The following is a 17,408-nucleotide window of genomic DNA, read 5'->3' on the forward strand; positions in this document are numbered from 1 at the left end:
CCTAAAAAATACAATTTTTTTTTTTTTTTTTATTGTAATAGCAGAAGTAGTAATAGTAGTATCCCCAAAAGTTTCAACTTAATGCCCCTAGTCTTTGTCGAAATATTGCTGAGGTGTCTTATTGGCAACCATTTAACACAATGTCTTTTGATTTATTTTAAAGCAACATTTATAAAAAATAATGGGCCAATTGCATAATTGTGGGAATCGACATGGCAGATATCCCCAAAGACATAGTTGCTGGACTGTTCCACTATGCTGAACAAAATGGCTGTCTATAATTTCTATTGGATGCGTTTGGAAAATGAATGGGCTTGAGAGAAGGGCTGTTCCCCCTCTATTCTCTTGTTAATCTTAAAAAGGACACTAGACACTCGCGCTGTAATTGTAGTGCAATGGGGAGGACTTCCCCCTGCATATAATAAAAATTTTAAACAAGTAAAAACAAAATGAAAACATTTTAAATGTATTTTGTTTTCAGTAAAGTGCTAAGTATGTTCTGGTCTTGAGAAGGCATGGGGGTTGTCAGCCTGACTCATGTTAATTTTTGCTTGTTTTGGATTTGACTTGGTTAGCCTATTTATTGTATGATTTAAATACACAAAATATGTTTAAAATGTTTTAACTTTTTTAACTTTAATAAATTAAAAATTACTAAAACTTTAAGGAATATATAATAGTACATGTATACTAAACTGACAATCCACAGCCATTTATCAGTGAAGTGCAAATTATGTTTTGGACTTAAGAAGGTATTGGGGTTTTCAAAAAAGTAATTTCCAGACCTTTAAACTACACTGAACAAAATCGTTATCTCAAAATTTTGATTTGATAGATTTCGGGAATTAATGCGCTTGGGGGGCTTGTTGCCTTGCAATCACTTTTGAATAATAGAAAGGGCTTTGTTTCTTTCAATTTCCAATTGAATGATCCTCTTTTGAAATTTTTACAACAACAAATGGCCCTCTCAAAATTTCTATCAGATGCAACACGGGAAAATACGAGGCTTAGAGGGGTGGGGGCTACCCCCCCTCCGATCACTCCAAATCTTAAAAAGGGCACTAGAACTTCGAATTACCAATCTACTGATCCTTCTCCGAAGTTTATACGACCACCCTTTCTATATACGCCTTATGTGCCCCCAGGGCATAACTTACCTTGTCCTGAGGGCGTTTGGAGGGGTCATCCTCAATGACATTATTTCCGGTCCTCCCAACTGTGTTGAACAAAATGACTATCTCAAAATTTTGATTGGATGTGTTTGGGAAAATGGTGGACGAGGGAGGGGACTAATCACTTTGACTATTAAAAAGGAACTGGCTTGTCCAATTTCCTATCGAATGAGCTGTTTTCGAAGTTTCTAGGACAACAAATGGATGTCTCAAAATTTGTATTAGATGCAATACGGGAAAATACGAGGCTTAGGTGGGTGGGGGCTATCCCCCCTCCGATCACTCTAAACCTTAAAAAGGGTATTAGAACTTCTGATTACCAATCCAAAGAGCCTCCTCCGAAGTTTATACGATCATCCTTTCTATATATACTTGATAGGCCCCCAGGGTGTAACTTACCTTGTCCTGTGGACTTCTGGAGGGGTCATCCTCAATGACATTATTTCCGGTCCTTTCAACTGTTTTGAACAAAATGACTATCCAAAAATTTTGATTGGATGTGTTTGGGGAAATGGTGGGAGAGGGAGGGGGGTTAATTGCCCTCCAATCACTTTCGACTATTAAAAAGGGAACTGGCCTTTTCAATTTCCAATCGAAGAAGCTGTTTTTGAAGTTTCCAGGACAGCAAATGGCCGTCTCAAAACTTGTATCAGATACATTTTGGGAAAATACAAGATGTGGGGGGTGGGTATCCACCCTCCAATCATTCTGAATCTTAAAAAGAGCACTGGAACTTATGATTACCAATCCATTGGTAAGAGAGGGTTAGTTGCCCTCCAATCACTTTCGACTTTTTAAACGGGCACTGCCTCATTCAATTTCAAATCAAATGAGCTTTGTTCGAAATTCCTAAGACAACAAATGGCCGTCTCAAAATGTCTTCGAAGTTCCTCGCATTTCTTCGGGAAGCGGTAGGCGTGGCAGGCGGTTTAATTGCCCTCCAGTCACTTTTGACCATTAAAAAGTGGACTAGCCATTTCAGTTTTCAGTCGAATGAGCTTTTTTCGAAGTTTTTTTCGAAAATTTCTATCATAATGAATTTTGGGAAAATCTGAGGCGTGGGGGTGTATCCACCCTATCATTGCTCTGAATCTTACCATCTGATTACCTTATATGCCGTCAGGGCATTACTTACAACCCTTGCCCTGAGGGCTGTGGGGTGGATGTCATCCTCAAAGACATAGTTTCTGGACCCTTCAACTATGTTAAACAAAATGGCTATCTCAAAATTTTGATAGGATGTGTTTGAGGAAATGGTGGGCGTGGAAGGGAGGCTAGTTCCCCTCCAATGACTTCTGACTATTGAAAAGAGCACTCGCCCTTTCAATTTCCAATTGAATCAGCTCTTTTCGAAGTTTCTACGACAACAAATGGCCATCTCAAAATTTCTATCATTCATTTTGGGAAAATACGAGGTTTGGCGGGGGATATCCCTCCCTCTGATCACTGAATATTTGAAAGGCACTCGATCATATGACTCCCTATGCAGTGAGCCCATTCCAGAGTTTTTACGTTCACCCTTTCTATATATATATATATCTTATATGCCCCCAAGGCATCACTTATAACCTTTGCCCTGAGGGCTGTGGAGGGGGGGTCTTCATCCTCAAAGACATAACATCTGGGCCTTTTAATTACGTTGAACAAAACGTAATTAAAAGGCCGAAGTTTTGATTGGATGTGTTTGGGGAAATGGTGGGAGTGGGAATGGGTTAGTTGCCCTCCATTAACTTTTGACTGTTAAGAAGGGCACTAGTCCTTTCAATGTCCTATCGAATGAGCCTTTTTTGAAGTTTCTGCGACAACAAATGACCATCTCAAAATTTCCATCATGTGCATTTCAGGAAAATTCGAGGTGATTGTGGGGGGGGGGGTATCCACCCTCTGATCACTCTGAATATTGAAAAGGGTATTAAAATTTCTGCTGAGAAATCCAATTAGCCCACTCCAAAGTTTTTACGATTACCCTTTCTTTACGATTAAACCTTAAATGCCCCCAGGGCATAACTTACAACTCTTGCCTTGAGGGCTGTGGTGGGGGGGGAGGGGAGGGGTTTTTCCTTCTTAAAATACATAATTTCATGACCTTTTAACTACGTTGAACAAAATGGCTATATCAAAATTGTGATTAAATGTATTTGGGGAAATGGTGGGCATGGGAGGGGCGGGTAGTTGCCCTCCAATTACTTTCGATGATTAAAATGGGCACTAGCCGTTTCAATGTCCAATCGGGTGAGCCCTTTTCAAAGTTTATAGGACATGTCCTTCGATACGAAGCTCCCTGGCCTAAGAAAAAAAAAGCTAAATAATGCATTGTGCCCAAATCGCTCTTTACTTAGGCAGCGCTATTACGCTGCCTATGACGGTATAGTCTTATAAACCTTATGCTTTTAATAGCATAGGAAGGAAGGTCAGTAATTCAATGATCTATGTGTGGTTCTAGATGTGTAGTAAATAATTGAGCCAAAATTTTCGGAAAGTAGTGAAAAAATCATGTCAAGCAAAGTGAAAGTGGTAGTTGCTAGGGTTGGATTGTCACTAGTGATAAATCACTAGGGGGTGGCAACCCTGAACAAAAGGGAAACGATTTTTTCCAAGAAATCAGATTTTTGGGGAAATCTCCAAAAATTTGGAGATAGTGGAAACACTGGTATTTTCAGACAAAATCTGCCAACAAATTTTACTAGGTAGTGAAAACTGCCAAGTAGAATTGCTACTTAGCTATCCCACTTTTTGCGCGGCTGCTTCGGACTATTTTTGAACAAATGACTATATCCAGATTTCTATCGGACGCATTTGGGGAAAATACGACGTCCGTGGGTGTTCGGCTGCCCTTTAATCACTTTGACTCTTAAAAAAGGCACTAGAACTTCTGATTTCTGATGAAAGAGAGGAAGATTTTACCACCATCATTAAAAATTCAACCTACATTTAGACAATGTTAAAGACAATATTTACGACTCGAGATGAATTCTCTCGGACAGATCTAGTGAATGAACGGTAAACTGTTTGTGGACTGGAAGTTATTACTTTGCTATGTAAAAAATATGTTAGTCCTAATTTTAATGCTTTAGTATTTCTGCTGATGACAATTGCTGTACATATGATCGAAACATCCAGACTTTTGTATGTTTTTTCACCTGTCTAATAAATAGGCTTATTCCCATTTCAATGTTTGTTTTTTCGTTATAGAAAGGTGTCTTGGAAAAGGTACCTAATTTAAGGTATTACGTCGGAAATAGTAGTAGTAGCATGGTCCGAAGAACTAAAGCAGGCAGATCAAAATACATTTAGTTTTTATTTAAACACAAATGATGGATAAGGCTTTAGAACTATTACGGTTAGGGGACGGGAAAGGGGAACCAAACTCTTGTTTGTAGTGTTTTTGTTTGTTTCGAGTTTGACATGAAAATTCAATTTAATTGTTGCTCGTTTTAAGGTTTATTTATTCCTCTATATCAGTATCCATTGTGTTTTATATGATCATTTATTTTAATATCAACTAATCTGAACAAAATTGGTGCCTCGAAATGTTGATCAATTCTAAAGCGTGTTTCGGAATCAAAATGCACTCTTTGAGGAATCTGATGCCCCCCCCCCCTCTATAAATGATACACCATCCCTCTTTCATAATAGTTGTGGTGCGCTTACACATATAATTTTACAATTTTATATAAAAATAATTATAATTAAAATTAATAAATAAAATATAATAATTCTTTTCTTGTTCTAAACACATATTTTTATATTTGTTCTGGCACTGACAGTACAGGAGTTTTTTGTTTTATAATGTGAGTTTGTTTCTAATTTATTTTATTGTTTATATTTATTTGTTGCGTTTTATCTGTCGTGGCATTTTATTTATAATGTCTTAAAAAAAGTCTTAAATTGTTGGTTTTTAATTTTCTTCTTTTTTTCGCTGAGAAAGGCTCCTGGACGTGGGGCCGAAATATTCGGAGTATTTTTATTTTTGTTAGTTAAAGTGTAGTTTATATATTTTATTTTTGTTCACTGCTTTATAGAAAGTAAACCCATTTTTTCTTCAATCAATTTTTCGTAACATTCTTTTTTTTCTTTGCTTTCTTTCTTATCTTATTTTGTTTTTTATTGTTTGCTTTAAATACTGCGTACACATTACTTTCTTTTCTTTGCTTTCTTTCTTTTCTTTTCTTTTTTATTTTTTTTATTGTTTGTTTTAGGTGTTGCAGCTTATGTTTTCTTTTCTTTCTTTCTATCTTTCCTTTTCTATTGTTTTCTTTTCTCTTGTTTGTTTGTTTCAGGTACTGCAACTTATATATTGTTTTCTTTTTTTCTCTCGCTTTGTTTTTCTTTTATTGTTTGTTTAGGTACTGCAGCTTATATATATATATATATATATATATATATATATATATATATATATATATATATATATATATATATATATATATATATATATATATATATATATATATATATATATATATATATATATATATATATCTTTCTTTCTTTCCTTTCCATTGTTTTCTTTTTTCTTTATTTTGTTTTTATTTTTTTTAGGCACTACAGCTTTTAAAGAACTGAAAATGATTTCAGCTTTGTCAAAACTGAAAAATTATATTTTTGCTGATCCAAATGAAGAATCTAAAATCAAGGACTATGAGAGTGTTTTAATTAGGGAATGTCCTCCTTCAAAGACATCTCAAATAACAGGAAAAGTGACTTCTGTATCAACTGACTATTCAGTTGTTGATGGCTCAATAAATGTGAAACATTCACTTTTGCCCATGGGTATCAAGTTGAAAATTGGTGATAAAATTATTTTAAGAGTATTTAAGAACTTCGAGCATGAAAATTGGCAAGTTACTGCTGTTGATAATGTATTTGAAGACTACTGGGATATCCAAGAGAAAGATGGCGCTCAGTTAAGAAACAATGCAGTTCCTAGCTCTTCTTCATCGGAAACAACATTTACCAGCCACTATGTAGGTACTATAACCTCTTGTAGCAACATGAGCTTTATAGTTGATGATGGTCGGTTCACCTTTGATGATGAAAAGATACAGTCAAAATATAGTTTTGTTACTGGTAAGTTGCTTGTGCTTCTTAACCCTTAGTTTTCGTTAGTTAAAAGGAATTTGTTTCTTAAACATGACTTCAAAAATCAAACAAAGGCAAAAAAAATTGGCTTCAGATAGCTCAAAATTTTTCTAAATTGAACAGTAACTTGTTTTTTGTATTTAGTTCATTGTAAAAACCTTTTTTGGTTATTCAGCTTTGATAATATTTAAATTGAAGTGTTTTATTCTTCTTTTATTCATTTTTTGGTATTCTTAATGTTTGTTTGCGTTTTTTATTGTTTCTGTTAGGCACTGCAGCTTATGTATTGTTTCTTTTTATTTTCTTTGCTTTCTTTCTTTTCTATTATTTTCTTTTTTTTCTTTATCGTTTGTTTTAGGTACTAGAGCTTGGATATTGTTTTGTTTTCTATCTTTTTTCTTTATTCTTTGTTTTAAGTACTGCAGCTTATATATTGTTTTCTTTCCTTTGTTTTCTTTTTTCTATTGTTTTCTTTTTTCTTTATTGCTTGTTTTAGGTACTGCTGCATTCTTTTTTTTTCTTTGCTTTCTTTCTTAAGAAAGTTATCTTTCTCTGATCCAATTTTCCTTTTTTCATCAAGCAGATTTGCCTTTAAAATTTTTTTTCTGGTGTATACACTTTGATTAATTGTTTAATTACCGAACATATCACTGGAGCCAATGGGCCATTGTGGCCTGAGCCTTGACTCGCTTTGATGACTCTTCCCATCATGATAGAGGCATATCATGAAATAATCAATGCTTATGTGGAATCAAAATGTGAAAAATAAAATGTTTGCAATGTGTTGTTTCAAGAAAATTGCTGCTTTAACCATTTTTTTTTCGTGGGAAAATCAAGATGAGAAAAATTATGAAACATAGCCTCTGATCATAATCTCCTGACCTTATGAAGCTTTAATGGGGTCCTTTATTGGGCTTAATTTTTTTTTTGGGGGGGGACCAACATATTTTTGTCCTTCTTCTTCAGGCTCCCCTTAGCCCAATGAATTAACTATATGAGCTTTGTGTCGACCGAGAAGGAAGTTATAGGCCCCCTTTTTAGCCCCAATTGGGGTGTAAGGGGGAGAAACCATGCCCTGGAACATTACTTTTGTACTTTAAATTCCTCTTGTTCCAATGGCTTACAGCTTTAAGTTTCAAATTGACGAAGGATGCAAAGTTTTTTTCTTGTGTCTGGGCTCCATTCCCCCTCCACACACAACAAAACATTTGATTCTTTAACTTTGAGACCAATTTTTGGAAGTTTTGAGCCAATCGAACACTGATTGTCAAACAAGCCCCTTGTTTCCAGTAGAGAAATTATGTGTAAACAATTAAAACTTTCAACCATTTTGAAAAAATGGCTATTGTAGGATTTGAATTGGATGCCTTGGGGGGGGGGGACTGCGGAAGGGTCAGGTAGCAAAAAAGGGGGAATGTTTGCCATCCAAACACTCTCAACTTAAAATCCACATTATGGTCGTACTTTTAATTTGCAAGCAAAAGAACCCCATCCTTAGTTTTCACAATCACCCCTTCCACGCAAAACTTAACAGAAAAATTAAATAATTAGAAAATCTAATTGCAGGCATATGTTTCTTTACTTAGGCAGCATTATAGCACTGCCTCTGATATACTCCTAGATATTAGAGACTCCTAGATATTCAACTAGACACTTATACTATTCCTTCTTTGTCCAATAAGTAGGCAAGATTAAAACTTTGCAAATCAATAATAAGTATGTATGTTATATGTGTGATTTTTTTTTTGTATTATTAATTTTGAAGACAAATTAATGATATCACGTGTTGGTCATATGTGCTAAAGCTAGCCCAAGTATGTTGCATATAATATAACAGTACCAGGAGCTGGGGCTTTGCCCGGGCCCTAGCATGCAGCAGGATTTTATGTATTTGATTCTCTAATTACGTATCATCGCATTATTCTTTGTTTTTAAGTCATGAGATGTCAAAACAACAATTTCAATTGAATTAAGAATTTATGGCTTGAATTGAATCCCCTCTGCTGTTAATGTATCAAAAAATATCTCTTCTATAGGATTTATTATCACGTGGGAGTTGTTATAATTCTAACTGTTGCTTTTCTTTTAACTGCAGATCAGATCTCGCTGCGCTTCGTTTTTGGGCATTGTTACCTCAGACATTCTTCCATGCTTTTTTCTTTAGCTGTTCGGATTCATTCAAAATCATGTGTAATTTCACATGATGTCATACATACCAAAAAACCTCTTTCTCAGCTTTTCCTCAGTTGCTATATTGTTGCTTTAATTGCGTTGTTATATAATTAAGTTACAATCAGGGAAGTTCCAAGATCTATGCCCTCTGAAATATCGAAAGTATATTTTGGCATAACCGTCGTATTATTCTATAGTTTCAACTCACAAGGTAGCAAATCAGCAATTTCACTTTATTTAAGACATTGTGGCGCTAATTCAATCCCCCCTTCCAGTTTATCCTTTACATACATTAAAATAACACGTTCGTTATTCCATTGTAATTTCTCAAATATTTAAATTCCACAATAGCATATTGATCTTGTTATTCTTAATTTTAAGAGTGTGATTTTTTGCTGTTTCTTGTTCCATGCCTTTTTCTTTAGCTGTTCAGGTCATTTTTCATCTTTTGAGGCTTTACATGCTTCATAGGTACTAAAACGATACGACCACTCCTGGGGGGAAAATTATGTAAAATCTGTTTTTTTTAATGTATATAAATGTGACGTCACTTATATGATTTATTTTTCTGGCATGAATTCAATTCCTCTTTCCCGTTTATTCTTCACAGATACTAAAATAACTTCATTTTATTCTATGGGGATTAATAAAATCAAGCGTGAATTATTTTTCTCCCTCCTGTGTATCTTTGTAGATGCTAAAATAACACTTCTTTATTCTAGGGTAAAAATCAGCATTTTCACTTTAATTAAGTAATTCTGGCATTAATTTACTTCCTCCATAAATGTATATTAATATGACGTCATTCACTTGATTTTTTTGTCAAAAAATTAAGTGTGTAAACGAATCTTTTTGAAACTTGTGACCTATCTTTTTTAAAGGCCAGAAAATCCCAGGGGGCCATAAAAAAATATATATATTGAGTCGTTTTCAAGAAAAAGTTTATGCTTAGATACATGATACACATTTGCCTGTTTAAAGAGGTTAGATAGATATAATATATAATACATCATATATCTTTAAGCGAGCAACAAAATTTTTGACTTGAAGACAAAGCAATAATTGCAATGGAATGAAGGAACGTGTTATTTTTGCGTGTTTGAATCTGTGATTGATAAACAGGAAGGGGGAATTTTAATTAGTATCTGTGACACGTTAACTTATTGTAGCATGGTGGATTTATGCTCTGCTGGGCATTAAGGGACCCAGGGTTTGACCCATGATGCAGCAAGGTTGGGTGACAAGCTTGCGACTTGTCCCTGTAAACACCCAGCAACTGAAATGTCGATTTGACGCCCTACAGCAATGGCTTTATCCTTTATTAAATAAAAAAAATAGTTTTTTTTTTTAACTGAAAGTAAGGAGCAACATTAAAACTTAAAACGAACAGAAATTACTCCGTGTATGATAGGGGCTATTCCCTTCTCAACGCCCCGCTCTTTACGCTAAACTTTGACTCTTTCTCTCAATTCTACTTTATTAAACAGTAAAATACTTTAGCGCAAAGAGCGGGGCGTTGAGAAGGGAACAGCCCTATGACTTTTAGGGGGTATTTCCCCCTATTTTCCAAAATAAGGCAAATTTTCTCAGGCTCGTAACTTTTGATGACAAAGACTAAATTTGATGAAACTTATATATTTAAAAATCAGCATAAAAATCCGATTTTTTTTATGTATCTTTTAGCATCAAAATTCCGTTTTTTAGAGTTTCGTTTACTATTGAGCCGGGTCGCTCCTTACTACAGCTTGTTTTCACGAACTGTTTGATTATTATTTATGAATCTTGCAAAATTACACAAGATGCCAAATTACTCTGAACAACTAAAAAAAAGGCATTGACATTTTGACTGACGAATTCAGACAGTTTGAACTGGACTTTGAAACTCATATCACAGGGGTAGGAAGCATGAAATTAGGTGACATAGAATTTGTTTACTCAGGCAGGAAGGATGGGATACATAAGAAGGGAGTAGGGCTCATGTTGAATAAGGAAGCTGCTAAGTATTGTTTAAGCTGGGAAGTTATTAATAATAGAATACTAATTGCTCATTTTATGACTAATAATTTCAGGGTATCGGTTATAGTAGTATATGCTCCTGTTGAACCAACTAACGGAGATACTAGTGACTCAGATAAATTTTACTTACAGTTACAGGAGCAAATAGACAGGATACCAGGTAGAAATATGATGTTTTTACTAGGAGATTTTATTGCCCAGGTTGGTAGAAAAAGGGGTAGATGGTATCCTAGCCTAGGTAAATTTGGTGCTACAGACTTTTGCAATTTTGTAGTTATAACAACCTAGTTATGACCAATACGGTGTTTGGTCATAAAATAGCCCATAAGTTGACATGGTATTCACGTGATGGTAGGACAGCAAACCTTATTGATTATGTTATTGTAAACCGAAGACTAGATAGATCAATACAAGATGCTAGGGTATATAGGAGTGCTGTTATTGATGTTGAAAGTAAAGATCATCATCTAGTAGTGTCTAGGGTTAATTTAAAGCTGAAATTTTGGAAGGGTAACTACCTCTCGGGAAATTATGATGTTGGTAGACTCCAGGATGAAAATTTGAGAGAAACTTTCCAGGAACAGTTGAATACTAAACTTCAGAGTTTAAAATTTGCAATGTAGAAGATGGATAGAATAATTTTAGAAAAACAATTTGTGAAGTTGTTGATGATGTTTTTGGGAAGAGAGTTAGAACAACAACTAGTTGTTTCTTAGGGAAGAAAGTTAAGACTGCAGCTTGGTTAAGTTAAGACTGCATCATACTGGCATGTTAAATATGAGAGGGAGTAATCAATCCAGACTAGTCCCAATTAAAGATAGGAATGGAGCCACAATTAGTGATTAGGATAGAGTTAAAGAGATATGAGCGGAATATTTTGAGAATGTGCTTAACCGAGATACAGTTGCAGGAAAAGATATAGATGAAAATGAAAAAGTTTGTGATACCTTGGATGTGAAGGAAGATTTGTTTTGTGAGGAAGAATTAGCGACAGTACTAAAAGGACTAAAAAATAGTAAGGCTCCAGGTGCTGATAGTGTGATAAATGACTTTCTTAAATATAGTGGCTCTGGGGTTAGAAATAAGCTACTGAAGATTATAAATATGATTTTTTTTTAAAGGGGAAGTACCGAATGATTTTAGGAACACCTTAATTAAACCAATGTATAAGAAAGGTGACAAGAGTGAGTGTCGTAATTATCCGGGCATTATTCTGGTCTCTGTAGGTAACAAATTACTTAGTAATATGACACTTTTTATAATGAGAGATGCTGTAGACAAAGTTTGGAGAGAAGAACAGTGCGGTTTTAGAAAAGGTAGAGGATTTGTCGACCAGGTTTTCACTCTTCGGTTAATAATAATTGAGAAGTGCCTTCGCTGTCAAACACCTTTGGCCCTCAGTTTTATAGATTATGAGCAAGCATTTGATTCTGTTGATAGAAGAGCTTTAGCAAAGGTCTTATCCTTATATGGTATACAAGAAAAAATACATTAAAGTGATTTGTGCTATGTACGAAAATAATACTTCTGCGACTGAAGTAGGACATGAGGTTAGCAGCTGAAGCCAAGACAAATAGTCCGATTGAGTGAGAGGTAATTCTGGCAGTAAACCCCCTTATTAGGATTGTAGAAAAATGATGTTAGTTGATATGTTAACAGATACGTCTATCTATTATCCGTTCATGCGTCATACCTAGGGCAGTAGAACTAAGGTAAGATAGTCATAGAACCTATAGTTTTCCAAGTGTTTTTCAAGGTCTCACAAAAAGTATTTTTCCATATCAGTTTTCTAATAGATTTTGATCTTAAGAACAAGGAAAAACATGTATTGTTTATGAATTTCGGCTTTTTTATCAACAGGTGTGACTGTGGTTTGCACTTGGCATAACGCAATGTACAAAACATGGTAAAAAAAGGATACAAGGGAAATCTTTTGTTGAAGATTTCTTTATAAAAGAATCCTTGATATGATTTAGTTTTGCAACTTTTTTGGGACCAAAGTGCAAAGGCAAGATATTGTCAATATTAGTAAAGGTCTGACTCTTTGACTCACAAACAATAAAGGCTGATGACTGAATAAGAATAACCTCATTTAAAACCAAGTGCCTTCGTCGCATAGTGAGGATCACCTACGCAGACTGAGTTTCAAATGAAAACCTGCGCTAACTCCTTCCTCTCACATCATCATGGACCGGATCAAAACTCAACAGCTCAACTGGCTTGGTCACACTCAACGCCTTTCAGCCAAGCAGGTACCAAGAATCGCCTTCGAAGAACGAGTACACAGCACGTGCCCACAAGGCCGACCCTGCAAGAGATGGGTTGTAAACTCTCCAGCCTCTAACCTCCACCAGCTTTTCAGACTTGTCAAACTAAGTCAGTAAGTCAACAAAAATAAAACGTATACACCAGCAGGTAACAAGCTACCGTGCCTCTAACAAGAATGGTGACGGCAATTATAAAAAACTTATGACTCCAAGACAGTTTTGCCTCGTATCTTCAAATATATATAAAAAAAAAGTCCTAACAAACCTTAGCTGTGGTTCTGAACGCAAAAGCGCAGAATGAAACATTGTGTCTGGATATAAGGCGGTAGAACCTAAATACAGATACACAAATAGAGTTTGACAACTTTGTGAAAAACTTCAGTTTTCTGGGCATTCTTTATTTGTCAAAAAAAAGGTTTGTGGGCACTTTTGGGTTACATAAAAGCAACACGCCGTTCATTATCAAGCCCCTAATTTTTTGTCCTGGCAATAACATGAGTGCTGTATACACGCTTGTTTTGGTGGAAATTTATGGAAATTTGTTTTTCACTAAATATGTTGTGGTTCTTTTTCTATATCTTACAGATGAACGAAAAAAAATCCTATTGAGTCTGTGCCTAACTCTACATCCTCATTCTATGCTGAAATTCTTCCATGACAATAACTTGCATTGCTGGACTCTAAACTTTGGTAAAATCACATTTTGAAAACTCTGACGAGCAATAGTAACCGGTAATAGACTCCAGTGCTCTAGTGCTAGACTCCAAACTTCGGTAAAATCACATTTTGAAAACTGTGAGGAGCAATAGAAAATGGTAATAGATTTACCACCACTGTTGCCACAATTCCTTCTAGCTGCATGTTGTGGTGTTTATTTGCTCAAATTAGGCACATAATGTGTTCTACTTTTACACTGTTTTACTCATTCTTTTTCTCTTCTCAGGTGATGTTGTATCAATTGAACTGCAAGAAGATGTCGATGACTTCAGGTCTGAACCTGTGATAAAGAAAGTGAATCATCTTCGTGTTTGGGAGACTGAAGGAAAAATAACTAAATTAAATGACAAATATGGCGCTGTGGAGGAAAATATTACGTTCTCTATAAAAGCTGCTATTGGCAACTATGTTCCTCGATTAGGTGACTTTGTTAAGATTCAATGTGTCGAATATAATCACAAAAAATATCAGTGGCGCGTTGTTGCCATGTTACTCAAATACGTTCAAACTCGTTGTTTGTCATCTGAAATGACATCTCGTGGTGCTTTTTTAGAAGAACTGCTCAAAAATAAAGAAGGAATCGTGGTTCAAGAAGTGGGAACCCTTCCGGAACTGAAAGTTGAATCTTCCTGTGAACTGATTTTAGTTGTTAAAAATACAAGCAATTCTCATCAGAACATGTCTGTAAAGATTATATCAGATTGTGGTGTTCCACAAACAACTCTCAATGAACCAGCTGATGCAGTGAAAATATTAAGTCAAGGAGTTGTTCGTATTCGACTCAACATTGCTGCTAAAAATATAGGAAAGTGCACTGAATTATGTATATGTGAGTTTGCTGGCTTCAAAATCGGACGGCAGATAATATTTTGTGTCAAAGGGGAAGAGATTGTAAATCCGAAGCATGCTAGTGCCCAGTCAATAAAGGCTATGTTTAACGCAAGAAGAATGCGTAAGAATGCAGATGAAATTATTGAGAAGTTGGGTCAAGATACTTGGCAGATGATTGGGGTTATGCCATTCAAACCACCCGCTTTTGCGCCCAATAAACTACTGCACTATCTTGTTCCTAAAATTCTCTGGTCGCGTGTGTTGTATCAAGAGGACCTTCTGCAGCATTATCCTTGTCTTGGGGAACATTTGTCTCATCATAATTATACAGTAAGTACTGAAATATATTGGCTGCAGGGATATCCAAAAGCAAATTTTTATTTTAAAATGTAATTGATTATTCAATTGTAATTGAATAATCAATTACATTTTATTTATATTTATATTATATTTGTTTACATTTATTTACATTACTTTGTTTTTATTTACATTACATTATTTTATTACTTATACATTATTTATTTACATTTTATATTATATTTACATTTTATATTACTTGTAAATTGATTATTCGGAGAGTTTAGAAGCTTCAGAATGAAAGAAAAGTTTGAACGTTAACGTTTAGAGGAATATTTTTATTATTATTTTATTTAAGAATTAACGACGCTTCTTGACTACTAAGATCCTTGCGTCGACCCTGCAGTGCATTCCTGCAGCGTGATTCGATCTCTGGGTCCCGTATTACCAAGCTAAGGTCAAATCCACTGCACCACCACAGGACGGGGAATATTTTTTTTTATATTTTGAATATATATTTCAATAAATTTATTCATTTTGCTCAAATGTCTCCTAGCCTTACATTACGATGGCAACTTTTGCGTCCTAAGTAACAATTTGAGCAAAATGAATAAAATCATGGAGGTTTTGAGGCTTCAGAATGAAAGAATAGTTCAAACATTAACTTTTAGCTGAACTTTTTTTTTACATTTGGACTTTTGAGGGAGACGAGGTTATATATCATACCAAGGAACTTCACTAAGAAAACAACTTACTTAAGTGGTATCATCACGAAGGGCCAAGGCGTAATACAGCTTTCCACATTCAAAAAAAGTCTTAGTTCGAATAAGTCTTAATCAAGGTATAGACCACAGAAATGACAGCTATCAAATATGTCACTAAAATGTTTGCGCTTTAAAAAGCTGAGGGCAATTTAATACATTTTTTCTGTTATTCTTATTCTTTTTCTTTATTCTTAACATTTTTTCTGTTATTCTTATTCTTTCTTTGTTTTGTTATTCTTTTTCTGTTTCTTTATTCTTAGCATAGTTTTAAGTACTCATCTGAGCAACTTAATATGAAACAATAAGCTTCTCTAAAAATGTAGTACAACCTCGCTATCTCGGGAGGTACTGGAGGAAAGATAAAGATGATCGGGCCACGCTAAACGGATGATAGACCTACAAAAACATAAGCAGTAATTAATATAATTAGTAATTACCTTAAGAAAAAACAAACGACAACTGAGAAACAGGTTAATGATATGAAAATCATTTAAGAATTAGTTCGAATTATCTGTAGAGTAGTTCGAATTGTCTGTTCGAATTAGTTCGAATTAGGTAGTTCGAATGAGTTCGAATTATCTGTAGGGTAGTATTCCAGATTAATTGTCATTCTGAATCTTTGCTATATTATATCTGGACGTATGATGGCTGCTGAAAAACACTGATTGGTGAACATTTACAAAAGAAAATCAATAATAACAAAATACCTACTTTGGTGTCTTTAACAATATTATGTTCGCCAAATATTAGTATCAAGTTTCAATTTTAAAATCAAAAGATTAATATTGAATATTAACAGAAAAAATAAGATACGTACTTGGTTTTCCTTAACAATATTTAAACAAATGAAGAAAGACATTTGTCTTATTTTTTTCCACTGGTTTTGTTTCTTGTTTAGATTTGATTATTGTCTGTTTGTTTAAATTATTTTCAAATGAAAAGAAAAAATTTTAATATACGAGTTTTTTTTTAAATAAAGTCCGTTTGAACATCAGTACACAACGAAAGATTATTTCAAAAAAGTAGATTTATTTTCAGATAGTACATACTTTACTCTATTTTTCGGTATAGTTGTCAAGTTTTTTTCTGACACTTATCATACCTCTCAACTAATTTTAAAGTAAACTTTTCATGAAGAATTGCCGCCTGCTCCAATAACCCAGAATTCACTGCCGTTTTTACGCCGTTATCATCAGTGTAACGGTTGCCACTTAGATGACAACCGGCTGAACTGGAGACAAGACATCGGTTTGGCATATCACGCTAAAATCGAGGCAACAGAACATGTAATGGAAATGCACTCACTGACCTGTAAAGTTGAAGGCCAAAGAGACTGTCTCTCCCAGCGCAAGATCGCGTCAGTGCTTTGAAATAGGCATGGTGTTTCGTTGGTCGACTTCATGCAACGAGGAGGCATTATCAATGCAGAAGTACACTGCCAAACCCTTCTTAGAAAGCTCCGCAAAAAAAAAAACAAAAAAAACTATGCATGCTGACAAAGAGAATTGTCCTTCTTCATGGCAATACAAGACCTCACACTGTAGGTTTGACCCACAACTTGCTGGATAGTTTTGGCTGGGAAGTTTTGGACAACTACCCTACTGTCCTGATCTTAAGCCGAGTGATAACTATCTGTTTCCCCGCCTCAAGCAACACCCCGGTGATAACCGTAACAATGATGAAGACGACGTAAAAACGGCCTTGAATTCTTGGTTTTCGAAGCAGGTGAAAGTTTTTATGTAGCGGTTTCATTAAAATTAGTTGAGAAATAAGATAAGTATCTGAAAAAACTTAGAAACTATGCCGTTAATTAGAATAAAGTATGTACTATTAGCCGTCCTGGCCGAGTGGATTGGTGCGCTGGATTCAGGATCCTTTATCTGAGAGGACGCGGGTTCGAATCCCAGTGTAACCAATTGTTCACTTAGAGACAGGGGTCAGTGGCGTGACTCTGTAAGCTTAGCCAGAGTCGACCCAGCTCTAAATGGGTATCTGGAGAAATCTGGGGAAGGTAAACAGGAAGGGTGTGCGAAAGCACAGGATGGTTGTTCCCCCCCCCATTGCACTTACTGGCTGAAGGGCCAAGAAAC

The 17,408-nt window shown here is 35.1% G+C and overlaps 1 protein-coding gene across 3 annotated transcripts in view; it reads left to right on the forward strand.

Annotated features, from left to right (window-relative positions):
* Nucleotides 1–17,408, forward strand: part of LOC136034450 (RNA helicase Mov10l1-like) — a 40,875-nt gene that overhangs the window by 7,637 nt on the left and 15,830 nt on the right. For all 3 annotated transcript variants that reach the window (XM_065715632.1, XM_065715633.1, XM_065715631.1), the window contains exons 2-3: nucleotides 5,715–6,242; nucleotides 13,653–14,587. In XM_065715632.1, coding sequence (XP_065571704.1) covers nucleotides 5,741–6,242; nucleotides 13,653–14,587 — 1,437 coding nt within the window. In that variant the 5' untranslated portion in view covers nucleotides 5,715–5,740. The remainder of the gene's footprint in view (nucleotides 1–5,714; nucleotides 6,243–13,652; nucleotides 14,588–17,408) is intronic.

The sequence above is a fragment of the Artemia franciscana genome, chromosome 13 (assembly GCF_032884065.1).
Source record: "Artemia franciscana chromosome 13, ASM3288406v1, whole genome shotgun sequence".
NCBI lineage: Eukaryota > Metazoa > Arthropoda > Branchiopoda > Anostraca > Artemiidae > Artemia > Artemia franciscana.